The sequence below is a fragment of the Sus scrofa genome, chromosome 2, assembly GCF_054392235.1.
Source record: "Sus scrofa isolate SSC_HxYL_T2T_F1_AM1 chromosome 2, Sscrofa_HxYL_maternal_Yorkshire_Landrace_v2.0, whole genome shotgun sequence".
NCBI lineage: Eukaryota > Metazoa > Chordata > Mammalia > Artiodactyla > Suidae > Sus > Sus scrofa.
This window is the reverse complement of record NC_139384.1, coordinates 42,549,343-42,577,317: the sequence shown is the minus strand read 5'-3', so window position 1 is coordinate 42,577,317 and position 27,975 is coordinate 42,549,343. Positions and strand designations below refer to the sequence as shown.

Genomic DNA, 27,975 nt, shown 5'->3' with positions numbered 1-27,975 from the left:
ACATAGATGTACAGCTTCATCTTTTCATTTTTTTCTTTTTTCGTCTTTTGTCTTTTTAGGGCCGTACCCTCGGCATATGGCGGTTCCCAGGCTAGAGGTCAAATCAGAGCTGCATCTGCCAGCCTACCCCACAGCCACAGCAACGCCAGATCTGAGCTACATCTGAGACCTACCCCACAGCTCAAGGCAATGCTGGATCCTTAACCCACTGAGCGAGGCTAGGGATCAAACCTGTGTCCTCATGGATGCTAGTCAGATTCCTTTCCACTGAGCTACAATGGGAACTTCTTCATCTTTTCATTTTTAACAACAGAGCTGCACTGGGTCGTTATGTTGGTCCCTTATTGTTTGATCCTATTTCGTATATGGGAAATATTTCATAATTCTAAAGAAAATAAAGTAAAATTGGGATGTAAACTGCTAAGACTGCGAGGCACTGACCCCAGGCCGTCTGTTTGTTTTCAGCACATTGGAAACCACGTTTGACACCAACGTCACCACGGAGATAAGCGGGCGCAGCATCCTCAGCCTGACAGGCAGGCCCACTCCCCTGTCCTGGAGGCTCGGCCAGTCCAGCCCTCGGCTCCAGGCGGGAGACGCCCCCTCCATGGGCAATGGGTACCCGCCGCGGGCCAACGCCAGCCGCTTCATCAACGCCGAGTCCAGCCGCTACGTGTACTCTGCCCCCCTGCGGAGGCAGCTGGCCTCCAGGGGCAGCAGCGTCTGCCACGTGGATGTCTCAGACAAGGCGGGAGACGAGCTGGACCTGGAGAGCATCGGCGTGGACGCCCCTGGCTACATGAGCGACGGGGACGTTCTGAGCAAGAACATCCGGGCAGACGACATCACGAGCGGGTGAGTCCTGCGGCTTGCGCTCCGCACAGGTCAGGGGAAGGCGGGACACTTGCTTTCTCTTCTGCAGGACTTATTCAAGTTCTCTGAGAACTTGAGAGGCCTGGAGGGGAGCCTTCTGGGCTGAGAGAAACAATACCTGGGCTGTTTCAGCCAGGTTCTACCCGCAGCCAGAGCGACACTCAATAAACCATATTACTTCGGTCCTTTCCACCCAACCTTGCATGTAGGACGGAATCCAGACTCCTGAGCCTGGCCCGCCTGATCCCATGGGATCTGGCCCTACCTCTTACGGCTCATCGTCCTCCACCCCCCTTCACTTCCGCTGAAGCAGCTGGTCGTTCTGCACCTCAGTCTCATCAAGCTCTTTCCTGCCTCAGGGCCTTTGCACTGTTTCTTGGCCTGAATTCTGTTGCCCAGATCTGTTCCCCCAGTTCCTTCTGGCTGCTCAGCTGCCATCTCTTTGGAGAGGACCTCCTTGACCCTTGAAGATTCTTTATGTGGCCTGCTCCACACCTACGCTTCTCCATAGCCCTGTCTTATGCTCCTTTGGAAGCTTATCGCTGTTTAGAATTTTCCTGAATATGGGTTTATGTTTTGTTGTCTCCTCTACTGCTTGCAGCAGTAAGTGCCATGATGCAAGGACATCGTCTGGCTGGCTCACCCCTGAATCCCCAATGCATGGCGCATGCAGGAGCTTAAAAACATCTCTGAATTAATGTGCCTGCAGCTCGATAAATGAAGGCGCTAACCCAGCCTTCCTGTAACACGTGCAGTTAAGGGAGCAGTGAGATGATGTCTGAGCTGGGCCATAACCATGTGTGACCCAAGGCTTGGCTTCTTGTTTCTGCCCTGTTTCCATGTCCCTGTGTAAACTGAGAGTGCGTCTGCTTACTCCACTTGCCTGTGATTTATCTCTTAACCCAACTTGTTCAGGGGTCTTTCACATCTTTTCCTCCTCTACTATTTACCAGGTCAAATTACAGATCATAAAAATCAGGCGTGGCATTCCCATCGTGGCTCAGCCGAAACAAATCTGGCTAATATCCACGAGGACACAAGTTCAATCCCTGGCCTCTCTCAGTGGTTTAAGGATCCAGCATTGCTGGGAGCTGTGGTGTAGGTTGCAGATGCGGCTTGGATCCCACATTGCTGTGGCTGTGGTATAGGCTGGCGGCTATGCTCCAATAGCTTGGGAACCTCCCTGTGCCACCGGCATGGCCCTAATAATCATGCCACTCATTTTCATGAATACAGTGATCAAGAACCCTGTGGGCAAGTCAGTGGTTTCATCATTTTAATAACAGCTCCTTCTCCCACTTCGTGCCAAGCACTCTGATAGGTGCTTTATATACATTATCGTCTCTCCTTACAGCAGTCCTTTGAGGTAGGTGACATCAGAATTTCCATCTTAGAGAGAAGTAAACTAAGACTCAGAAAGGTTAAGTAACTTGCCCAAGTTAAGTAGTTAAGAGGCAGAGCCCCGGGCTAGTGGCTCCTGAGCCCTGTTCCTGAACCACTGAACTGCCCCATCTTGCCCAGCGTTTTATTGCTGTGTTGAAATAGCACAACTGTTTGAGTTTATTTCACAATGGGAGTTCCCTGGTGGCTCAGTAGGTTAAGGATCCATCATTGTTCCTGCTATGGCTCGCTGTTGTTGCTTGGTGCGGGGTCCATCCCTCGCCCAGGAACTTCTGGGTGTGCTCCCTACCCCCTCAAAATAAAGGAAAAAGAAAACAAAATGAATTTACTTTTGCTTAGTTCTATCTGTCTGATTAGAAGTGTTCTTTTATTTAATTAAAAGTTTGGGGATAGAGGTACTTTGACTTTTTGCCTGTCACTTTAAGACTCATCCCATAGTGAAATCTTGAAAGACAGGAGCCACCAAACCCTTGCAATATAACAAGTTTCTGCTATCTAGATGGCTGGGAAAGGGAATGGCCTGATAAATCAAATGATCCAGGTCACTTAGAGCATCATTTTGTGTCTCTAGTTTTACATAAACATGAAAACAGTAACATGTACATTGCTAAAGTGGTATGTAATTTAATTTTTTTGTTATTGTTCAGAAGACCTTTGGTATTCAGCGTGGGCCTCGAGGATATCATTCTCACTTCCCACTGTAATATACTTCCAAAATATTTTGGGATTATTTTGAGAATTTTGTGTCTTTTAAGAAAAAGTTTTTCTCTTGACAGACCAGTCTCTTAATCAATAAATGAAGGTGTTATTTATTTTGATGTAGTACTGACTGTTTCCACAAGGTGGGGCTATTGACACGCCCTAAACAGCCTCAGTGACGATAACAGCGAGAAACTCCTAGTTTCTTTCGCTATTCAAACTAAAGCCTTTATCCCTGCTAAAAAGCACAAATGTTTACGTTTCACTTCCTGCTTTGGGAAGCTTACATTTTTAGCAAGTGAGATAGCACTTGGAGCAAGTGTTGATAAAAGTGTGGAAATGTAAGCAAACCACCCAATTATTGAAATTAGAGAACTCTGGTCTGTCTCCAGTTCCTCGTCCCCCCCCCGCAGTTCCTTTTAATGGAGAAATTTACCTACATCAGGAGAGGCAGCCCAGATGGCATTTTGGTTCTTCCTCCTCGTGGCATTCTAGAGCACTGGTTAAGCGTGACTCCACTCTGGGGAAATGCACCCGTTTCTGCTTTGAGGCCAAGTCACCGGTTTGCCTTCATGTTCAGAGTTCTGGGCACATCATGGACTGTCCTTTGTACTCAATTCTTTTTCCTTTTGTAAACATGACAAGGTTGAAGATATTGAAGGACTGGTCCTTTCGTCTGTGCTTCAGATTCTGACCGGAAAGTCATATTGCCAAAACAGTTGTGTGGTTAAAGAAAACAGACAATGGAGTTTCCGTTGTGGTGCAGCGGTACAAATCCGACTAGGAACCACGAGGTTTCAGGTTCAGTCCCTGGCCTTGCTCAGTAGGTTAAGGATACGGCATTGCTGTGAGCTGTGGTGTAGGTCGCAGAGGAGGCTTGGATCTGGCATTGCTGTGGCTGTGGTGTAGGTTGGCAGCAACAACTCTGATTGGACCCCTAGCCTGGGAACCTCCATATGCCTCGGGTGTGGCCCTAAAAGGACAAAAGACAAAAAAAAAAAAAAAGAAAAGAAAAACAGACAAGCTTAAATCCTGATCTGCCACCCACCAGCTCTGTGACATTAAGCATGTCACTTAGCTTCCCAAAGCCTCAAAGCACTATAATGAATTTGGTTTTCAACCTCCTCCAATTAGATTTCTCTTTGAGGTCATATCTGAGGAACGGCACATATCTGATAAAGACACACGCTTTCAGACGGGTCTAGATGTTTTATCCACCTCAAAGACCCTCTCTTGGCAACAATGAGATGATGACAGTTTTCATCCAGGTGTGTGTTTGGCTTAGTGGAAACAGCCTTGGTGTATGAGCAATGTATACATCAGTTTGGAGGCTCTTTGAGGAAAGTTCTTGTAAAAGTTTACAGCACGTTTATTTAACGGGGCTGATGTGGGTATAAATTCTAGTTTCTGAAAGCCTGTGGCCTTTGTTTTGAACATGATGCCAGCCCTCAGCTTGGCGGAACAGCTCCTTTTTGATGTCTCCAGCCACTCGTCTGCCCTGGAGATATAGGCACACCTGCACCTGTGTGTATCAGTCAGCTCTCCCCAAGGTAGGGCTGACATGATTTGATTTCTGTGGCGCTTAGCTAAGAAACTAATGGCACAGGCCTTTGGTCTCTGTGTGCATGTGTTTGTTAAACCCTTCTCTTGCACTTAGTGTGTGCCAGGCGTGTCTAAGCATTTTACAAGATGTCATCTGACCTCACCACTTCATTTTATTAGCTTGATAAATTGGGCTTCGGCTGTGGTCAGTGGAAAAGGAATTAAAATAACAGACGAAGACGCCCTTCCTACGTTTTGATCTGCGAAGTCAATCCCTCTACTCATCTTCTGAAAATTCACAGTTCCATATGGTATAGCATAAAATTAAAGGGGCAGACTTCGCATCCATATGTTTGGAAAGATTTTATTTTTCTTCCCTTTCAAAGGAGGCCCTGAGTTGTATAATGTTCCCATGTATGAATATACCTCCCTTCCTGGAAAAAAGAATGACCATTTGAATTTAACATCAGAAATTTCTCCAAGAGCCTTTGATGGCTTCCCGTTGCCTGTGGGAACAGATCTCAATTTTTTCACTGAACAGGGGAGGCTGTTTATGGTCTTTCACAGCTGCCCTCCCTGCCGTCTTGCTGGCCACCTCCCTCCTCACATACCCTACACTCCCCACTGCCCTAGGCTCCCCCCCGCCCACTTTGTTACCAAAAGGCTGGTTCCTGACTCTGTAAAGCTTTTTGCCACAGGACCTGCCTCTTTCAACCTGAAATTCCTTTCTCCTCAAGTCCATCTGCCTGATCCTAAAAAAAAAAAAAAAAAAGAAAAAATACCACCTCCTCTATGATGCTTTCCTGGACTCTCCGAGCCAGAGTGAGCTCTGTCTCATGTGGTCTTGGTTCACACCCAACCTCACATGTGAACCTTTCACTTTGCGTGGAAAGCATCTTAGAGGGACTGGATGGTGTTGAAAGAATATGATCTAAGAGGCAAGCAGATTTGAAAGTTAATCTTGGCTCTGCCAAGTGAACTGGAACAAACTGTTAGCATTTGGGAACTAGAGACAGAGCTTAAAAGCACCTTGCAGAAGCTGGGATGCTCAAGAAATGTCGTGGCAACACATGCCTATGTATTTCCGCCACCAAACATGAAGTTCTCAGAAGGCAGGTAACGCCCACTATTTGTCTGATGACTAGCACCAGTAGGGCTTGTGTAACTTGTCACCACCAACTGTGAAACTCAGTAATTCTAGGACACTTGGAGTAGATCAATTTAGCCTCTATCTTTTTGATGCAATGCATAGCGCCACCTAGTGGCCAATATTGGGTGTGATGCTCTGGCTTTGCTTTTAACTCAGCCATGTGGGTTGAAGCACCAGGGCTGGTGTTACTCAGGGCTGAGAAGGTGGTGATTGTGGCAGTTGGCTGTCTTTCAAATGTGGTGGGAGAGGATGTGGGGTTGTGAGCAGGCTGGCCTTCAGAGTTGGCTTTTTGATGGCTGAAGGCACCCCGTTAGGTATCAGGGGTTACCCCATCAGCAGGTACTGTCTGTGCCTGTGGAGAGACTTTTGCCCTCCAAAGTTGAGGAACCCAACCCTGCTGAATTGCTTATAGCTCCATAAACAGTCGGGGTGTGTCTTAGTCCTCTCTGGCTGTGACGGCAAAATACACAGACTGGGTGGCTTAAACAGCAAGCATTTCTTTCTCACAGTTCTGGAGGCTGGAGGTCCATGATCAAGGTGCCTGCATGGTCAGGTTCAGGTGAGAGCCGCCTTGCTGGCTCCCTGTGTCCTCCCCGTAGCAGAGAGAAGCAGCTCTGGAGTGTCTTTCTCTTCTCCTAAGGGCACTAATCCCATTACGGGGGGCCACACCCTCATGACCTCCTCCAATCCAATTACCTACCGAGACCCCACTTCCTAACACCATTGTACTGGTGCCTAGAGCTTCAACACATGAATTGGCAGGGAGAGGGGAGCACAAACATTGAACTGTAATTGAGTTTCCTGCTTCCACGCATCATTTGCATGCACAACACCTTGTGTTGCCTTTCCCATCATTGCCTGCTGGTCACCTCCTCCAGGAAGCCTTCCCTGATTCCATCCAAGCAGAGGTGGTGATTCTTTCTCCAGGGCTTTCATGGTTCTTAATATCCCTGTAATAGCACTAATAGCACTGCATCAGAATTATTACAAGGATATATGTGTGGATAAAATCAAACAAGATGTCCACACAAAATATTTTTTTAGACTGTTTTGGTGTGTTGTTATTTCGTGTGTTAATTACCTTACCAGGTCTTACCTTACCAGCTCTTAAATGTTGAGGTCAAATCTGAGATGCTCCCCTGTCTTCATTGGCTGACACAGTGCCTGTTCCATAGTAAGTGACCACTAAATATTCCTTGAATGAATGCTACAGCTAACCTTCAATGAAGCAAAACCCATCATAGCCCTCTGGATGAAAATGTGACTCGGGAGTTCCCATTGTGGCTCACTGGTTTAAGAACCCAACTAATATCCATGAGGATGCATGTGGGTTCTCCGGCCTTGCTAAGTGGGTTAAGGATCTAGGGTTGCCACAAGCTGCAGTTGCAGCTGAGATCCATCATTGCTGTGGCTGTGGTGTAGACCGGCAGCTGCAGCTCCAATTGATCCATAGCCCAGGAACTTTTTTTTTTCTTTCCTAAAAGAAAGGGGGAAAAAAGAAGAAGGAATGCCTTATATCAGAGTCCCTTGAGCTTGATGCCACAGTCACATGACTGTCCTTTCCTCAGCCCTGTTTTATACACCACTTATTCCAGAGCTATGACTCCCTCTGTCCAGTGAGCTGGACATCAACAGTGCAGAGAGAGAGACAGAGCACCAAGCCACAGGCCCTGGGGGTGCGGGTAGAGATGGAGGTGCCCTGTCCCCCTCTCCCTTCCTCCAGGGACCGTCATGGGTCAGAGGGGGAGAAGCGTTTCCAACCAGAACACAGCAGGCAGCATTGTGAGTCCAAAAGGCGCCACTGATAGCAGGGAAGCCTCTTATCTGGTGAATGTGTCTCCTGGTCTTTCCAGGCCAGACTCGAAGTAACCTTGACAGGCTGTTGTTCCTGGCAGACTGATAGGAGAGGAAGCCAAAATCCTCTTTTTGGCCCAAATGCAGCCAAGATAAATGTAGGCAAGGCTGTCCTGAAAGGCACGGAGTCATGTCCAGCTGGGTGTGGCTGACACCTCTGGAATTTGGGGGAAAAATGGTCTCTAGTTTCTATGGGTTGAGCTCTCTGGAATGATCTTGGCTTTGGGGCGGGGGGTGCTTGGAAGGCTTGAGAATTCTGGGTTTCCCATCAGCCGCCAGGCGGGTCTCAGTGATGTTGGAAGGTTGCATGATTATGGAAAGGTAGAGACTCAGCTGTCTAGACAGCCGGGTCTGCAGGGCCTTGAGCAAACCAATTGTCCCTAATGCACTGCGTGCCTTTTACACACACATAAATACAGCGGCGCTCCAGTGTGAAGCCCCAGGCTCAGCGTAGCCCAGTAGGTTGGTGGTGCAGCTGGGCCATGTCCCAATCTATCGGCCTTTCTGTTCCTCTCCGATTTCCTTGGTGTTTCCAAGTCTTAGTGGTGTATGAGTTCACAGAAACCAGAAATACTTTGCCCTAATATTTCTCCCGGTGTTAAATATCCCAGGCCAACCCAAGGACCCCTTTGTCCTCGGCAGCTCTCTGGGTGGAGTCTGACAGCATGGGGAGCCAGGCAAGGGGCAGGGTTCATCCCCCCAAGTGTTATGGAACAAGCACCAGCCTTCCCCGCTCAGCTGTGATGTCCTCTGCCACAGGTGGTTTGCTGATTGATGGCTCTGACCCCCAATATCAGTTGTCCCCGATGGCGGGGGCTGCATCACCGTGCCTGTCTTCTTCCCCACGCTGCAGCCCCGCTTGATTTACGGAGTGTGGGAAATCGCACAGCCCTTATCGGCTGCCGGGCCGGCAGTTTTATCAGAGGAGAGAGAACAATTGAGCAAAGGGCAATGCTGAAAGCTGAGCAGTTCCCCAGCCTTCCCAAGGCTGCCCCCAGCCACTGTTGGTGACGATAGATTTAGCAGGCAGAGAGCGGGATTCAAAAAAGATTTCCTGGAGAACAGCCCCGTGGAGAAATGAAGTGTGGTCCAGCTTTGACATGGGCAGCCCAGACCGTTAGTCATAATGAATAGCAAATGTTGGCAGAGTGATTTATGGGGAAGTTGAAGTGGGTTGGGGGGCGTGTTTTGTGTTTTCAGGAAACCGGGCTTAAGCCCTGACTTCTTGGGAATTTCCTAGCTTGCTTTGAGATCTGAATCCCTTCCCGTACCCTTCCCACCCCCCTACCCCTCACCAGCATACTACATGGAAGGGTGGGGAGAAGGGACCAAAAAAAGGTGCTTGGGTGTTTTGAGGCAAGAAACCCCGACCTCAGGCCCTTCGGCAGCAGCTGCTGAAGGATCCACTCACTGCCTGCGCCAGTTCTCAGTGCCTCCTCCGATCTCTGACTCTCCTGGACTTGGAAACTAGAAACCTTCTCTTCAGCCTACCTTCTGGGGAGGGTCCAGGCAAAAGACAGTACAATTCTGTTTAAACGAATCCGACCAGGAACCATGAGGTTGTGGGTTCAATCCCTGGCCTCGCTCAGTGGGTTAAGGATCTGGTGTGGTGGTGAGCTGTGGTGTAGGTTGCAGACGTGGCTTGGATCCTGCGTTGATGTGGCTGTGGTGTAGACTGGCAGGTGTAGCTCTGTTTAGACCCCTAGCCTGGGAACCTCCATAGGCCCCCGGGTGCGGCCATAAAAAGACAAAAGACAAACAAAAAAAAAGTGTTTATTAAGTTTGTCGTGTACTGGAGATGGTGCTAAAGACGCCCAGAGAAATGCAGCAGACCAAGAGCCTGAGGTCCTGGCCACACCCGGAGGCTCACAGAGCAGGGAGGGACCTAGGTCAGTGCAAGAGCTGTAAGCTCCATGTGGGAAGCAGCGCCCCCTGTGGGGATCACAGGTGGGGCAGAAGATAGAGCCCGCTGTGGAAGGGGCAGCCGTGTAGGAAGACCAACCTGGCTCCACTGCTCTCCGCTCTGTGTCTTTGAGCGCGTACCGTGTGCCTGTCTCAGAGCTGCTATGCAGCTGCAGTGAGCTCACACCTGTGAGCTCAGCCCAGAACCCGGCTGCGTGCACAGAGCGCCCAGCATTATCTTAGCATCTACCAGCAGCAGCTGCAGCATCTTCAGGACGTGTGAGCTGGGCTTTGGAGGATAAACAAAAGCAAGGGCATGAAGGAGTTCCCTGGTGGCTTGGCTGTTAAGGACTTGGTGTTGCCACTCTTGTGGTATGGGTTTGATCCCTGGCCCCGGGAACTTCTGCATGCCATGTGAAGGCCAGAAAAGAAGAAGAGCAAGTAGGAGTTCCTGTTGTGGCTGAGTGAGTTAAGAACCCAACTAATATCCATGAGGATGCAGGTTTGATCGCTCACCTTGCTGAGTGGATTAAGAATCTCATGTTGCCACGAGCTGTGGTGTAGGTTGCAGATGTGGCTTGAATCTGATGCCGTGGCTGCGCTGTAGGCCTGCAGCTGCAGCACTGATTTGACCCTTAGCCTGAGAACTTCCATATGCCACAGGTGAGGCCCTAAAAAGAAAAAAAAAAAAAGCAAGGGCAGGAAGACATATGGACATGGGGCGTGTTTTTATGAGAATGGTGCCTGGGGTGGGTCTGGAGATTCAAGGCAAGAGGATGTGGGCTTAGGTCCATAGAGGAGTGACACAGATCCAGGTAAGGCAGAGGCCCTGGGAACAGACACACAGGCTAAAGCAACTTCTCACATGGAGCTTCACCCCAGGGCAGGTTGGGCAAGGGGCATGGAGGCGCTGAGAGCCAAGCCGACTCCAAGGCTCCAGCCTATGCTGACCTTGGCTGGGAATAGCTGCCACTTGTCCTCAGCACCCTCCATCCTTCGCCAGTTTGCCTTCTTGCCTCTTGGCACCGCCTGCTCCCCTTAGATTGTCTCAGGCCCCAGGCCACCCCCGGACCAGAGCAGGCTGCATGTTTCAACAGAGTACGTGGCAGCCTCTGGAATGCAGTTCCTGGGGCTTTAGGAAAAACCCCAGGCCCACGGCCTTCCAGTTCTTGCTCCAGAGAACCTCCAGGGCCAGTGGGGGAGGGTGCCCCATGCTCAACATTTAATTCTTACCCAAGGCAGGTGTTGATACATGTTTGCATTGAGAGGCAAGACGCAGGGGCTCTGAGAAGAGCGAAGGCCCCGTTCTTGCTTTCTTCTTCAGGGAGACGAGCTTCCGCATCTGTAGATGAGATGAATGGGGCCTGGAGTCAGAGGGACTGATTGAATGAGATGATACATACGAAGTGCTGCTAGACCGTTCCAAACCCTCCTCGCAATCACGATGATGTTGCCAAGATGAAATGGGGGTGATGTACGTGTAGCACCTAGTTCAGTGCCTGGTGCAGGTAAAAGTACATGTCCCCAAACCCTAGTGAGACACCTCCTTAGAGTGAGGGGCATTTGAGATGAGACCATAATTGATATTCATGTGGGAAATAAGAATCCCCTATACGAGGAGTTCCTGTTGTAGCTCAGAAGGTTAAGGAAATAGTGTCTATGAGGATGCAGGTTCGATCCCTGGCCTGGATCAGTGGGTTAAGGATCTGGTGTTGTCATGAGCTGTGGTGTAGGTCGCGGATGTGGCTCGGATCTGGCATGGCTGGGGCTGTGGTGTAGGCCAGCAGCTGTAGCTCCCATTTGACCCCTACCCTGGGGACTAACATTTGCTGCAGGTACAGCCTTAAAAAAAAAAAGAAGAAGAAGAAGAATCCTCTACTTACTGTAGCCTGCCCCCACTGTGCTGGGAGTAGAGAAACCTGTTGTGATGAATCGTGTTTAGCATGGCCCACCTTCCCCTCCTACCCACCATCTGGACTGTCTGTTGTCTTGTTGGAACAGACATTGCGAGAGCTGTGGTGTAGGTCACAGATGTGGCTCGGATCTGGCATTGCTGTGGCTGTGGCATGGGCCGGCAGCTGCAGCTCTGATTCTACCCCTAGCTGGGAAACTTCCATATGCCTCAGATGCAGCCCTAAAAATCAAAAAAAAAAAAAAAAAAAAAAAATTTAGCACGTGTCTCCTCCTTTGCAGGCTTTGCTCTGGGGTGTGACTGACAAGCTGTGTTCTCAGGCTGAGCACTTGGCGCTCCTTCTTCTGATCATTCTAGGTCCTTATCAGGGTAAAGCTGGGACCCATGAGCTCACGCTCACCAAGGGGGCTCACACATTCAGGAAAAACATATTCCAACGCTGAAGCTCTTGATGGATGACAAGGAATTAGGGGCTAACATGTATCGCACACCTTCCACGTGCCAGGTTCCTTACATAACCCCTAAACTCTGGCTCTGAAGGGTATTTTCATTTTACTAATAAGAAAAATGAAGACCCAAGAGAATAGTTATTAACTTCACTGTCTTTAAACCCATGGAAGCAATGAACAAGTTGGCTACTGTTCTTTGGTTTCTCTCCCTTGGTGTGTGGAAATTTCAGTGTGATTTCGGTGCCTTTGTTGCATTGCTCTGGCTGGGTGTCTTCTGCTACCTTTGAACCACCCTCTTTGGTAGAATGCCTGAGTCTGCAGGCTCCCCTTTCTCTACTCAGGGCTTTGCAAACAGACGTTGAGTGGAGAGAACTATGTCCTACATAGACCCGAAGGTCCCCTATTTTTCCTATTGAGCCTTTGATGAGCTCTCTCATCTAGAAAACACGGTCATATTTATCTTTATCTTAAGCATATGGAGCACTGCAAATACCCTTCCCAGCTATTTTTCAAAGGCCGGCAGCTAGAGAGTGGCTCAGCAGATTTATGATGGCAAGGTTGGAGAGTACCAAGTTCGAGTTGAGGTGAAGATGAAAAGAAACATTTGGATGAGGTTGGGAGTATTTTGGCCCTGAGACAGTAAGCTCATGTTGAAAGACTCAAAAGAAAAAAAAATGTGCCTGTACTCAGATCAAGATAAGAACTTTAACTTTTGTTGGAAACTCATGATCTTCTCCTTGTGCTGTTCTGGAGACGTGATATAATGGAAGAAACTTTAGACTTGGAGTTAGAAGACCTGACTTCATACTCCTTGCTTGCCAGCTGAGTGACCTTGGAGAATTCGCTTCCTTTTCTGAACTTGTTTCCCATCTGTTGAATGGTAGCCAACTTCTTAGGTGTATAGTGAGAAAGGAAAGAGATAGTATTTCGGAAGGGTTTGGTGTTTGGCACATATATATGGTCATTCCTTTTGGGCTTTTTGGAATTATTGTATTTATTTGCCTTCCTCCTCTTTTATCCTACTTGGAACCTTGATTAAGATGATGTAATGCCATTGCTTATTCTCAAGCACAGTTACCAGGTATCTGCTAAGTGGGTCAGCACTGGTCTGTGTATTAATAAGGTTCTCCAAAGAAAGAGTTGATGTGCATCTCAAGCCCAAAGACAAACTAGAGACAGAATTTCCTCTTCCTTAGGGAACATTAGTCTTTTTGTTGTTGTTGTTTGTTTTTTTCTCTTTTGGTCTTCAACTAATTAGATGAGGCCCACCCATATTCTGGAGGGTTATCTGCTTTACTCAGAGTTAACTGATTTCAGTGTTGCTTGCCCCTAAAATGTACCTTCGCAGCACTATCTGGGCTAATTTTTCCTCAGATGTCTGGGTACCACAGCCTAGCCAAGTTGATGCATAAAATCAACATTTACAGTCGGCCGGCAGGCCTTACAGTGTGATCAGTGTGAGTGAGTCCTCTGGGTCAAAGGGTGGCTTACCTGTGGTATAGAGACAAAGAATAGCACAGCTTATAGAAACATCTGTGAGGGCTCCAAGGGAATGCATCCTGCCTGGGACATGGCCACAAATCAAGAGTGTGCATGCCTTGGAGAATCATCGCATCCCTTCCAGAATCCCCAGGTCTCAATAAGAAATCTCCCTGGAAAATGGAGGTTTTGACCTTTTCTCTTAATCCTGCCATAACTACAGAGTGAGATAGACTCCCTAGCATAGACAATTCTGGAGGGCTGATGATCTTTGAGAATCCAAAGCGAAATAAGATTCTAAGGCTAAAGAGAGGCCCAAGTGTGTCTCCAGAGTCTTCCAGCTATAAATCCACCCCGCGTTCACTTCTTGATCTTGGGACAAGTGGGAGATGGGAGACAGGGGTGTGTGGTTCTCTATGCTGCATCATCAGAGGCTGTGTCCCAGTTCCCAGAGCTTTGTATGTGTAATTGCCCACTCATCTGTTTTGAAATGAGAAATCTCACATACTTGAGCAGTGAAGTTTAAAGAGTGAAGTCAATTCAAATTGTCAGAAACATGGGACAGAATCAATGTGGTGTTGGCTCTGCTGAGACTGGGGAGGGCCACAGAGAAGTCAACTAACAGTGGCTGCTAATGTGTGTCTCTTTGCCTGTCCTGCTGCAGTGGTGCTGTAATTCACAGCAGCTAAGCTGCTTTGGGGTCTCTGTGGTGTGTTGGATGCTCTATTGAGCTTGTTACATGGCTTGTCTCACTCTTTAGATCAGTTCTTTGAGCTACAGGCTGTTTTTCACCCTCCTTTTTATGAATGAGGAGACTAGGCAGGACAGGTAGTGAATGTTAAGTCCAAGTTTGTACTGCTTACCAAACGACCAGCAGATACATTGAGAGACGAGTTGCTGGGGCAAGGAATGGTAACTTTTTTCAGAAAACCAGCAGACCGAGGAGATGGTGGACTAGTGTCCCAAAGAACCATCTTATCTGATTTCAGGCTTGGGTTTTTTGGTTTTGTTTTTTTTTTTTTTTTTTGGTGGGGGGGGGGACCCCCACACCCTAGGCATATGGAGGTTTCCAGACTAGGGGTTGAATCGGAGCCACAGCTGCCAGCCTACGCCACAGCCACAGCAACACAGGATCCTAGCCATGTCTGCGACCTACACCACAGCTCATGGTAATGCTGGATCCTTAACCCACTGAGCAAGGCCAGGGATCGAACCTGCATCCTCATGGATACTAGTGGGGTTTGTAACGTGCTGAACCACAACGGGAACTCCCAGGCTTTATATTTACTGAAAGAGGTAGGGGTGTGTGGTTGGTTGTTGCCAACTTCTTGGAGTCAGAATCCTTTGTTCTTGGAGCTATCCAAAGCAGCTCAGATCATAATGTTCTTGTAAACCTCCAACAAGAGAAATGCTGTGTTCTGTTTTGCAACTTTTTATCTCTATATGAAGGGGAAAGTGTTATATCTTTAAAGGTCCAAGTCTTGAGAAGAGCTGTCTGCATATTTCAGGCTATAGGCAATATTCTTTTTTTTCCTTTTTTTCTTTTCAGGGCTATACCTGTGGCACATGGAAGTCCCCAGGCTAGGTGTCAAATCAGAGCTACAGTTGCCAGCCTACACCACAGCCACAGCCACACCAGATCTGAATCTCATTTGTGACCTATATTGCAGCTCATGGCAATGCCAGACCCTTAACCCACTGAGCAAGGCCAGGGATTGAACCCACATCCTCATGGATCCTAGACCAGGGATTGAACCCACATCTTCCTGGATCCTAGTCCTGCTGAGCCACAGTGGGAACTCTGGCAACATTCGTAACTTATAGCAAGAGCAGTAAAACACAAAGTTTAAAGTAAAAGAAACAGATCCAGTATGGAGTCAGATTTATCTTTCCCTGTTACAGTAACTGCTGGCACCATGTGTTCAGCTGGACTGAATTCAGAGCCTCTGCTCCAAAAGCTCTGTAGTATGGCTTCTCGCTGCAACTCTGATTATATGCAAGGCAAGACCAAAAAGGGAGCAGGGGGCATCTGTGGACATTGGAAACCTTGGGTCTCTCCTGTGCCGTATTAGGTAACAACAGAGCCATAAAGAGAGATGGAAAGTGGTCCTCAGAGGGCTGAGTTGCATAAGAACTTGGAGGAATACTTGGCAAAATCTTATGTTAAGACCAAGGAGGCTGGCTGGGGCTGGGGCAGAGGCAGATACTTTTGTTTGCCTCAAAAGCATTATTTTGCATTTCATTTTAATTAAATGTCACAGCTCTTTACTGGAGCATTAGAAACACATGTGTCAACATTCCCCAGGTACTTGTGCAGAAAGCGAACTGGGGCAAAACAGGTTCTGTGTGTTTTGGAAACGAAAACCAGTGAGATGATCAGAGGCAGGAAGGTGCAGAGCTGGAGTCTGCCTTGCCCAAGAGTCCCAGAAGCGCCTCACTGCTGCGTGGCCTCGGGGTAGGAAATCTCCTGAAAGTGGGCACTTTGGTCACCTGTAGCTTCCAGCCTTGGTCCATGTGACACCAGAATTTCTCCAAGAAAATTCCAGTCTCGAGGAAATTCTAGTCTTGCAGCCTCCCACCCACCGCGAGCCCAAACAAAACACACAATTACAAGCTCAGCACCATCCGGAGACCCCAGAACCATGCGCAGCGAGTTAGAGCTTTATTAATCGAGTGACTTTTGCCTTAGCCCTGGGAGTTGTTAATTAAAACCACTCAAGCGTTGAGTTGGGAGAGACGGAGGGAGTCGGAGGGTGAGGACAACCAGCAGACCGGCCTCCCTCCCGCCTTTGCAGGCGGGTGTAGCTCTTTCAGAAGTGTACACGGGCTTTGTGGTTGAATAAACTGTTCACCAGAGGTGTGCTCGCTGTTCCTTGGGAGCAGCTTTCCTTTGATGCCCTGCAGCCAGGCCTCTTGCCTACAAAGAACCTGCCAGCCTCTGACCAAGGATGCGTAACAGTATACAGTAATGAGGCTCATGGCAGTAGCATCAGCGACCATATGTCATTTAGTGAACGGTTCTAAATGCCTGGTACTGTGCTCAACACTTTATATGCATTATCTTATTACGTATCTTAGGTATTTTATATTTATTTTATCTATCATCAGCTTCTCTGTAATGTGTGTTCTCCTGACTAGGTTGTAGGGGCTTGGAGGGTTTCAGTGTTTTACCCAAGGTCACAGAGCTGGTGAGTTAGGGAGCCAGAACTCACAGGCAGATACCTGATTGCAGAGCAGAAGCAAAACCACTATGTTTCATGGCTTTCACGGAAAACTCTGTAAATTGTAGAAACACATTGAAAAACTCATTCCTTGTCTCCCTCTCAAGCCTGTGTCTCCTCTTGTGTTTCTATATCCATGTCTCCTCCGCCACAGCTAGAACCTGGAAAGGACCTCAAATTCTCCTGCTCCCCTGTTGCTGGAAGGCCAGTCACTAAGGTTGATGGACTCCGGCTCCCATCTCCTGCCGTGGTTCTCACTAGTCTCACTGCTAGCATTTCTCCCCAGATAATTGCATTCATCCTTCCTTGTTACCCTTCCTCTGATCTCAGTGTCCACCCAACAAATCCATCCCATACTTGGGTGAGAAAAATCTCCCTGGTCTTTAAATCTGATGATGTTCTCATCTGCTTAGTGGCTCCCCCTGGCTTGCTGGGTAAGCTCTGTGAGTTTCTGTGGCTCTATGACAAGTGGTTCCAACATCAGGCTGCTTGAAACCAGCATTGGAGGGTGCTCATGGGCCAAGGCACAGACGGGGTGGCTCATCTGCTGCATCACATCCAGAGCCTCTGTGAGGAGTCCCCCAGGGCTGGCTTGATAGCAGGGCTCCACATCATTCATTCCAGAGCTTGTTCCCTCACACATCTGACACCTGGGATGGGACGGCTTCCAGGTTAGGGTGTCCATATCATATCCGTGTGGCTTGGCTTCCTCCCACCAAGGACAAGTGTTACGGGAGCAAAGCGAGCTCACCTTTTATCATAGACCTTGGAAGTCCCAGAGTGCCACTTTCACTGGACTGTATCGGTCCAAGTGGTCACAGTCTCCAGATTCAAGAGAGGGAATGTAGATCTCCCCTCTCAGTGGGCAGGTCACCGCGAAGAAGAGCGTGCGAGATGGAGATGTTACTGAATCATCTTAGGAAAAGAGTCTGCCACATCCTACCCCCTGCCTTGTCCAGCATGATGACACACAAGGCCCTCCATGTTGGAGGGCTTGGGTATCTTACTGACCACCTATCTCCTGTGCCCAGCACAGTGTGGGACACGGAGGAGGCTTCGCCTGTCATAGGGGAGTGAGTAAGTGATCTACTTGGCCACTTCAAGACTTGTCCACTCCCCATCCCCTCACTGCCCACCCCTCCATCACTGGCATCCTGGTCGCTTTGCTCTGGACCCTTGATGTTTTCCTTGATGTCCATCCCACACTGTTAGACCTCTGTGCCTTTGCACGTGGCTGCCGGCTCTGTGCGTAAATCCTCCATTCGCATCCACCCGGCACAGTTCTTTAAGGATCTGTGGAAGCTGGGGAGTCCTCCCTGGCAACTCCGGCAGACATCAACCTCCTTTCTCTGGGTCCCAGACACCTGTTAATACCTCCCAGGTGGCTCGTCTCGCTTCCTTTTGGTTTGTCTGCTTGTATACCTGTCCCCTAGGCTAAGATATCCTTGAGAAGAGGGATCGAGTCTTTTTACGCCTGCATGTCTGATGTCTTCTATCAGAGCTCTTGTGTATGCTGAGTAACGTGTTCAGAATGGAGGGAGAGAGGAAGAGGGTACTGTTGATGATGGTACCACTAGAGCTGATGCTACTGCTGTTGCTGCTAATTATGGCAGCCAGGGTTTGTGGAGTACGTTTCACAGGGCAGGCACTTTCCAGGTGTGGCATCGTTGACTTCCTATGGAAATCCTAGGAGGCCTGTGACGTTATCATCCCCATTTTATAGACATGGAAAATAAGGATGAGAGAAGCCACTCGTCCAAAGTCATCTGGCTCCCGAAGGATGCAACCCGTTTCAGGGACTCAGAGCCAGTCTTCTTCCCTCTTGGTGCTGCCACCTGCTGGGTTTTAGGCTCTGAGACCCAAAGATGTTTCTTGGTTTTGGAGATGCCTCAAAACCCTAGCCTTCGACCAGATGAGTAGGATAATCATGTGGGAGGCAACTGAGTGTCTGCTGGTTAGACAAAGCCTGTTTTGTTCTCCCTGCCAGACTTGAAGAGGTTCAGAATCGGGCAAAGGTTGGTTTAGGGAAGGGTGAAGAGGAAGGAAAAAGGGTTCAAAATATAATGGAAATGTCTGTAGAACCTAGAACTGCTTGGCGTAGAAAATGCTTGGAAGAACAGTGGGTTCCAAAGGACCAGTCTCAAACTATAGGTAGAAGTTGGACTTCCAGTTTTTATCTCCTAAACACCAAGGTGACCATGTGTAATGAAAAACATGCTGGGAGTTACCGTTGTGGCTCAGCAGAAATGAATCTGACTAGTAACCATGAGGATGCAGGTTCGATCCCTGGCTTCTCTCAGTGGGTTAAGGATCCGATGTTGCCGTGAGCTGTGGTGTAGGTCGCAGACGCGGCTCAGATCTGGCATTGCTGTGCCTGTGGTGTAGGCCAGCGGCTACAGCTCCGATTGGACTCCTAGCCTGGAAACCTCCATATGCCGTGGGTACGGCCCTAAAAAGAAAACATAAAGAAAAATAAAAACATGCTGAAAATTAGACCTGTCCGAAAAGAGTTAGGCTCTTTTGTTAGGATGCAAGCCTCCTGGTCCTGAGAGTAATCAAGAAGAATCTGGAAACCTGTGTCCACATGTTGCAGAAAGGGTGCCTGCATGAGGTAAGAATCTGCGAGACGGGACCATTAAAGGCTTGTCCAGGTGTCCATTTCCCACAGGAATCAGCGAAGTTCTAATAGGGATGGTGCAGAGCTGGGTGTTGTGTTCAGGAGAAGGATGTCTCTTTGACAAGCCAGGTGTCCACAGGTCACGCCAGCCTGGGGGAGGTAGCAGGGTAACCAAGTTGTTCCTTCTAGAAACACTCTCACCCATGCCCCCTTCAAAGAACACAAACCCCAGACTCCCCGTCTTCCCCTGCTGCAGACCGTGGTCTGGCAGGTGTCAGGGTTCAGAGGCAGAGTGTACTGTGGCTGTTGAGAATCACCGTCAGCTCAGTGTGCCTGAAAGGCACACTCTACAGGTTGTGTAAGGAAAATGATAAGTGTTTAAAGTGTAACATGTTGCAACATTGCATAAGCTCACTCTCAAGATGCCGGGTGGAGGGGATTCAGCCTTGCCCCTGCTCCCCTTTTAATGACTCCTTCAGCTGATCTGTCTCCCATTCTGTGAAAGTGGAAATGTTTGAACAAGTGGGGGAGCAAGGAAGTCAGGGATCCTGTTCCTTTGTCTGAGCAACACCAGACACCTGTTGTGACTGCAGCTCCTACCACCCCGATAGAAGGTAATTCGAGTATCCTGCAGACAACCAGCTTTTGCTAGATTCCTGCTCTGGAGGTCACTGGCCGGGGTGTCGCCAGCCGGCCCTTCCCACCAGGGCGTTCCAGCTGTTCTGTCTGTCCCAGGCTGCTGCTTCCCCTGGATGCTTGGCTTCTGGGTGTCTCCCGCCAAGTGACCTCCAGAGCCCCAGCAGCTGCCTTGCTATGGGGAAAGACACACCTGCCCTTGCAAACACGCCTGTGGCACTGTCCAGGCCCATACATGTTAAAATTCTAGGCAGAAACAGTCTTTGCTTTCTGGCTAATCTCCCTGCTCTACCGGTTTCACTTTTTACTCCTTTGTAGAAAATCTCAGTCTATAGGGAATTCAGCCTCAGGGCATCATGACTTCCTCAAGCTCAGGCTCAGCAACCCTTGAGAGTGGCACTGACATTGTTCCCTACAGAGCGGACTCTGCTCACACCATGCTGTCCCTTGAATGGGACCTGTAACTCCTCCCTCCAAGCCATTTCTTCCCCTGCCAGCCAGCCCCCATCTGCCTAGAAGTCTTCCTTGAAGCCTTTAGCTAACATAACCTGCTATTAATCATATTTGACTTTCCCCTAAATAGACGCAAGGATGTCTCATTTCTCTTTGTACCCCCCAAATGCTTAGCACATGTATTATACATTAAAGCAGTTTAAAATTCTAGGTTGGAGTTCCCATCATGGCTCAGTGGTTAATGAATCCAACTAGGAACCATGAGGTTGCGGGTTCGATCCCTGGCCTTGCTCAGTGGGTTAACGATCCGGCATTGCCATGAGCTGTGGTGTAGCTTGCAGACGCGGCTCGGAACCCGCGTTTCTGTGGCTGTGGCATAAGCCAGCAGCTACAGCTCCGACTAGACCCCTAGCCTGGGAACCTCTGTATGCCGTGGGAAGCAGCCCTAGAAAAGGCAAAAAAAAAAGGCCAAAAAAAAAAAATCTAGATTATTATTTATTCTTTCATTTAGAACACCAAGGACATTTATTAGGTAACTATCTCAAGAGTTCTGGGCAGTTCCCACCATTGTACAGCAGGATTGGCTGTATCTCTGGAGCACTGGGACACAGGTTTGATCCTTAGCTTGGCACAATGGGTTAAGGATCCAGTGTTGCCATAGCTGCAGCATGGATCACAACTGTAGCTTGAAACTGATCCCTGGCCTGGGAACTCCATATGCAGTGGGGTGGCTCAGCAGTAATGAATCCGTCTAGTATCCATAGGACGCGAGTACAATCACTAGCCTTGCTTATGGGTTAAGGATCCAACGTTGCCTTGAGTTGTGGTGTAGGTCACAGACAGGACTAGGATCCTATGCTGCTATGGCTGTGGTGTAGGCCAGCATCTATAGCTCCGATTCGACCCCAAGCCTGGGAACGTCCATATCCTGCAAGTATGGCCCTAAAAAGCACAAAAGGGGAGTTCCCATCGTGGCTCTGTGGTTAACGAATCCGACTAGGAACCATGAGGTTGCGGGTTTGATCCCTGGCCTTGCTCAGTGGGTTAAGGATCCAGCGTTGCCATGAGCTGTGGTGTAGGTTGCAGACGCGGCTGCCATGAGCTGAGGTGTAGGTTGCAGATGTGGCTTGGATCCTGCGTTGCTGTGGCTCTGGCGTAGGCCAGCGGCTATGGCTCCAATGAGACCCCTAGCCTGGGAACCTCCATATGCCTCGGGAGTGGCCCAAGAAATGGCAAAAAGACAGAAAAAAAAAAAAAAAAGAAAGAAAGAAAGAAAAAAGAAAAAAGCAGAAAAGGAGGGACCGGGGATTTTTCTTTGGGTCCCCAGGAAGGGACCCAGGCATTATTCGCGATATACCCAGCCAGAGGCTAGGCTGATGTTTCTTTTTTCCAGTGGCCTTCAGTTTATACGAGAACTTCACTTTAGGTTTTGGTTTGTGGTTTTTTTGTTGTTGTTGTTTTTCTTTTTTGGCTGTACCCAGGGCATATGGAAGGTCCCAGGCCAGGGATCAAACCTGAGCCACAACTGTGGGCAATGCCAGATCCTTAACCCATTGCGCCACGGTGAGAACTTTAGGATTCTGTTTTGTTTTTACAGTTTTAACAATTTCAATCATGCCCTATTGACCAGGATTAGGCAGTACAGCTTTCTAGGGGGTAGGAGTGGGATCCCAAAGAACCAGCCATGAGATCTGCCCATTGGGGCTCAGGGCATGGAGGGGCCCCATTTGCGCTCTCAGCCACAGCCTTGTTTTACTATGTGAATATATCCTGTGCCACTTTGGGGCTGTACAACATATGTGTATAGAGCCTCCCTTAATATGGAAGCCTGTGCTTTGCTAGTGCAAAATCTGAACTCTCCAGGAAGAAAATGGCTAGTTCTCATCCCCACGGAATTTTTTTTTTTTTTTTTTTTTTTTTTTTTTTTTTGTCTTTTTGCTATTTCTTGGGCCGCTCCCGCAGCATATGGAGGTTCCCAGGCTAGGGGTCCAATCAGAGCTGTAGCAACCGGCCTACGCCAGAGCCACAGCAACGCGGGATCCGAGCCGCATCTGCAACCTACACCACAGCTCACGGCAACGCCGGATCGTTAACCCACTGAGCAAGGGCAGGGACCGAACCCGCAACCTCATGGTTCTTAGTCGGATTCGTTAACCACTGCGCCACGACGGGAACTCCATCCCCACGGAATTTTAACTGAGTGTTTTTCATTCAGGCTTTTAGAAAATCTCAGACTCCTTAACTCACACCCTGGGAGTTCCCTTGTGGCACAGCAGGTTAAGGATGGGGTGATGTCACTGCAGTGGTTTAGGTTGCTGCTATGGCATGGGTTCGATCCCTGGCCCAGGAATTTCCACATGCCATGGGCGTGGCCAAAAAATAAAAAGGCAGATATCATCCTCTGAACTTGGGGGAGGGGAGTATAAGGTAAAAATAGATGTGACTTTAGAAAAATACGGTTTCTTTAGTAGTTCCATCTGAACCAAAATTCTGTCACACTTTCTCTGTAGACTTCCTTATAAAAAGCATTGGACCTTTTTGTTTGTTTGTTTAAAATGGTAAATTTATAATATCGAACATGCTTTTTCAAAGTCCTGTCCTACCCCGGTAATGGGCCCACTCCCACAGAGAACCAGTATTCTGGCTGTCTGGGTACTGTTTCTGAAGGTGACCCAGTGCTCATGGACACATAGAAAAGTGCACAGGGTCAGGAATCTTGTGTTATCAACTGTTGTGTCTACTGAGCTTTGCTGGATTGAGTGGCAGGTAATTCGAGTATCCAGTGGTCACCCAATTTTGGCTCCATTCTTGTGCTTGAAGGCCAGAGGCTTATATATGTATTTCTTTGTATTAGAAATGCATTCATGATATTCATTTAGAATGAGTGCCCAGAATAAAGATTTTCTTTCTTTTTCTTTTCCTTTTTTTTTTTTTTTTTTTTTTTTTTTTTTTTTGTCTTTTTAGGGCCACAGCTACAGTATAGGGAGGTTCCCAGGCTAGGGGTCAAATCGGAGCTATAGCCGAAAGCCTATGCTAGAGCCACAGCAACTCGGAATCCGAGACACATCTGCGACCTACACCACAGCTCATGGCCGCCCCAGATCCTTAACCCACTGAGTGAGGCCAGGGATCAAACCTCGTGGATGCTAGTTGGGTTCGTTAACCACTGAGCCATGATGGGAACTCCAGAATAATGAGTTTCTTAATGAAAATGTTGCCTGGTAGGGATTTTACATCTAAGAGCACACAGTGAATCCACTGTACCTTTCAGATCCATTATGTTGGCACAGGTACGTCTGAGTGAACTAATTTCCTTGCCCAAACCTCGAGCTGCCTGGCAAACACCTTCTCATTCTTCAAGATGCCACTTGAGGGTTCCTTCCTCTAAGAAGCCTTTTCTGGTCCCCTCCCTGCTCTGGGCCTTCCTGAATCCCATGCAAACATCAACATGTCTGCTTCCCCCACCCAGACACCTCAAGGTCAAGGACTGGGTCTGATTCTTACATCCCCAGCACCTGGCCAGTGCCTGCCTCATAGCAGAGTCTGCATAAATGTTTATCGAATGGGAGTTCCCCAGTAGCTCAATGGTTTAGGAATCTGGCATTATCACTGCTATGGCTCCGGCCACCATGGGGGTGCTGGTTCAGTCCTTGGCCCGGGATCAAACCTGTGCCACAGCATCAATGCAGGCTCCTGCACTGACAACACTGGATCCTTAATCTGCTATACCACAAGGGAACTCCAGGGCAATTTTAAAAGGGATTGGAGCCCTATATAATTTTAAGGCATTAATGGTGCTACTTTAACAGAAAGAAAAATAATACATTGGTCAAGTCCTAGGGATATGGTTTGGGTCTTATTTTTTTTAATATATTTTTTATTTATTTTTATCTATTTTTTATTAAAGTGTAGTTGATTTACAATGTTGTGTCCATTTCTGCTGGACAGCAAAGTGACCCAGTCATCCATATATATTCTTTTTCTCATACTATCTTCCATCGTGTTCTATCACAAGAGAGTGGATATAGTTCCCTGTGCTATACAGTAGTCCCTGGCCCAGGAACTTCCACATGCTGCAGGTGCAGCTAAAATATATATCTAGGAGTTCCTGTCGTGGCGCAGTGGTTAACGAATCCAACTAGAAACCATGAGGTTGCGGGTTCGATCCCTGGCCTTACTCAGTGGGTTAAGGATCGGCATTGCCGTGAGCTGTGGTGTAGGCTGCAGACGTGGCTCGGATCCCGAATTGCTGTGGCTGTGGGGTAGGCCAGCGGCTACAGCTCTGATTCAACCCCTAGCCTGGGAACCTCCATATGCCGAGGGAGCGGCCCTAGAAAAGGCAAAAAGACCCCCCCCAAAAATAAATAAATAAATAAAACATATATCTATATATAAATATTATACCACCTCAAAACATGGACCATCTTGAGGGCAGCAGCCTGCGTGGGTTCTAGTGGGGCGCTTCCTGCGACTCCCAGCTGTTTGCAGAAATCTTTGCTAGACCTGCTCCCTGCTTCTGTCTGCAGAAGGGGTTGTCTCCGGCTAGGTTAGTCACCCTCGTACTCCACTTCTTGCCAATACCCCTGGGCATTTGTTCCAGCTGTAGTCTAGATAAAACAGAGTGAAATGTGCATGAACCTAAATTCAGGGGCTAGCTGGCTTCTTCCCAGGTTGGTAGTGTCTCTGGTTATTCCCTGGGGGTGTCTACTTGCAACCAGAAGGGAAAGAGACATTGGTTATCTGATCCCCACCTCGCGAAGCTCTAGTCATCTTCAGAAAAGAACACACACTCCGCAACACCTACACACATGCCTCTGACTTCAGGTGAAAAGCAAACTTGTGTCGTAGAGAACTTTAGGGCCTGGGGAGTCATGTCAGAAATCACAGAAAGTGTAGCAGCATCCAGAAGACAGGCGAATGTGTCTCAGGGCATAAGAAGTGCCTGGGAGGATGGATGATTTGACCCAGTGGAAGACTTTTTCAGGTTAAGGGCATCTGACTATGATGCCCCACTGAGCCCTCCACAGCAAGCCTGGTACAGCTCCCTTCCCTGTCTGGGCTTCTACCAATGCACTGTTCTGGGAGCCCTAGGCCCGAACGTCCACCCCCAAGAGTCAATTGTTGTATTAGAGGAAACTTAGAGTCCTCATGGCTCTACTTACAGGCCATGATCTGAGATGGAGGGGCCCTGAGGCATCAAGGGTCAGGTACTCTCATCCTGCCCATAGCCTCCTCAGTATACAGGGCCAAGACTAGTTATGATGGGGACTTGAAATCTAAGCTACTGTTAGCGTATAGTCACATTATGGTGGCCCTTGAACAAACTCTGAGGGAAACTGAGGTCAGTCTAGCTCACAGTACTGCCATCCAGGTGTCAGGGTTTAAGGCAGCATTTCTGACAGCTGGAATGTGACTGTGAAGAAATTACTCAACCAAAAAAAAAAAAAGGGGGAGATGACGAAGAAAATGAGTTAGCTGTCTGGGGAAAGGGATGAACAAGGCGATCAAGGCATTTGTAGGGCAATAAAACTTGATCTGTGTGATGCCGTGACAATAGATAGCTAACATTATGCATCTGTCAAAACCCATGGAGCCACACAGCACAGTGAACTGTCATGTAAACTGTGGACTTCGGTTAACGTAGATCAGATTATTGATAATAACAAGGTTAGTTATTAGTATCATAATGATTAGGATCAAGTAATAATAATGTATTATTTGTTCATCCGTTTAACACACATACCACAATGATGCGAGATGTTCATAGGGAAACTGGTGATAGGGAAGGAGAAGAATGGAACTGTTTTCTTCTGTGCGCTTTCTCTGGAAACCTCAAAATGCTCTGTAACAAAAAGAAATTCAGGAGTTCCCATCATGGCTCAGCAATAACAAACCTGACTAGTAACCATGAAGCCATGAGCTGTGGTAAAGGTCGCAGATGGGCTCAGATCTGGTGTTCCTGTGACTGTGGTGTAGATCCAATTGGACACTTAACCTGGGAACCTCCATATGCCTCAGGTGCTGCCCTAAAAAGAAAAAAAAGAAAGAAAAAAAAAAAAAAAGGCAGGATTTGGGCCCCAGTAATAGCATTCTGCATCCATGAAGCTGAGGCCATGGAGCCTGCATTTCTCTCAGGTTCCCCAGATGACGCGGGTGTTTTCTAAGATTTGAGAGAGAATTCCTAGATATCAGTCAGTCTGCTTTCACCATCTGTTTCATTCCAAGAAAGAGCTTAAAAGGGCTTTGTCTGGAGAACCGTCTCTTGTGTGTGAGAATGTGTTTCATCTTTCAGTAGGTGGACAAAAAGCTTCCTGCTCGTGCTAGAAATACTTGCCGCAATCCCACACAGACACTCAAACCACAATAAAGAGAATTCAGGCCAGGCCAAATTCCAGGCACAGGACCGTCAAGTTTCCAGGGGGTGCAGCTGTTCTTCAGAAGGGTGCCCTGACAACGCCCTCTTTAAAAAGCATAGTTATGGGTTGTAATGAAAAATGTATGTATGTGTGCGTATTTATTGAAATAGGGGTGCTAAATAGGGGTGAACTGGTACAATCCCTGGCTCTCTGTGTGATTGTGTATCTTATTAGTGCAGTTATGGATTTTTGAACATATATGCGTTGAATTGATATGTGTGGAGATCCTGAGGCAAGCTGAACTGAAATACTCTGGAAATCACTGCTAGGTGTGATTTTGTTCAACTTGTAAAAATCCACATTACATTTTGCAAAAGATTCAAGGACCTTGGCAGCAGGTTTCATCACCAAGCAAGAATTTTTCCCACTTGATCAGTCTCTGTTCTGCTGGGAGCATGGTGGGTGGGCAAGCCCAAACCCACAGCAGTGGTGAGATCGAGTCTGTGTGAGTTGTGTGTTATAGCAATGCCATGTGCCACTGCTGAATCCTTTTTCAGCAAACACAAGCAAAAACCTTGCTTTGTGGGAACTCCTGCAGTTCTCAAAGGGACAACCTAAGCCGGGATCCACTTCTGCCTTAACTCTGCAGAGGGGCCACTGGCTTGGGGGCTGGGAGGGGGGGCGGCTTGTGAGCTGACTCAAGTAGGATGCATGTGAGACGGGCTCCGTGGCTTTCACTCATTTCTCAGAGGAGTCTAGAACTTAAGATTTAGGAATTTCTGCCTTTTTTTGCTCTTTAGGGCTGCATCCACAGCACATGGAAGTTCCCAGTCTAGGGATCAAATTGGAGCTGCAGCTTCTGGCCAACCTCACAGCCACAGCAATGCTGGATCCTAGCCATGTCTGTGACCTACACCACAGCTCACAGCAACGCGGGATCCTTAACCCACTGAGCAACCGGGGATCTAACCCTCATCCTCATGGATACTAGTCGGGTTTGTTACCACTGAGCCCACGATGGGAACACCAGGAATTTCTGCTTTAGATAGTGGTCTCTAAACTACTTTTGGTTATGTCAAAAAGAGCTTGCCTCTTCTTTTGATATTGTACTTGTTTTTTAAACATTCATGTGCCACATCACTGAAATACTGCATGTACTATAAAACCGGCACGGATATAGATTTCCAAGAGGCATAATGAAAAATAAATATAAATAGGAGCATTGTTGTTTTTGTGCCTGTGAGTCTTCTTGTACTTCCCACTACAGAGACCGCTGCCGAGTTCACTGCTTCCCAAGCTTTAATGTGCATTAGAACCACCAGGGGAATTTTTGAATAGCCAGGTCTGATTCTGGAGGTCTGGGGTACTGCAATTCTAAAGAGTTGCCAGGTGATGCTGAAGCTGCTGGTCCAGTGGCCTGTATTTTGAGCA

The 27,975-nt window shown here is 48.2% G+C and overlaps 1 protein-coding gene across 23 annotated transcripts in view; it reads left to right on the top strand.

Annotated features, from left to right (window-relative positions):
- Positions 1 to 27,975, top strand: part of NAV2 (neuron navigator 2) — an 820,834-nt gene that overhangs the window by 648,236 nt on the left and 144,623 nt on the right. For all 23 annotated transcript variants that reach the window (XM_085011765.1, XM_085011759.1, XM_085011757.1 and 20 more), the window contains one exon: positions 466 to 855. In XM_085011765.1, the coding sequence (XP_084867891.1) occupies positions 466 to 855 (390 nt within the window). The remainder of the gene's footprint in view (positions 1 to 465; positions 856 to 27,975) is intronic.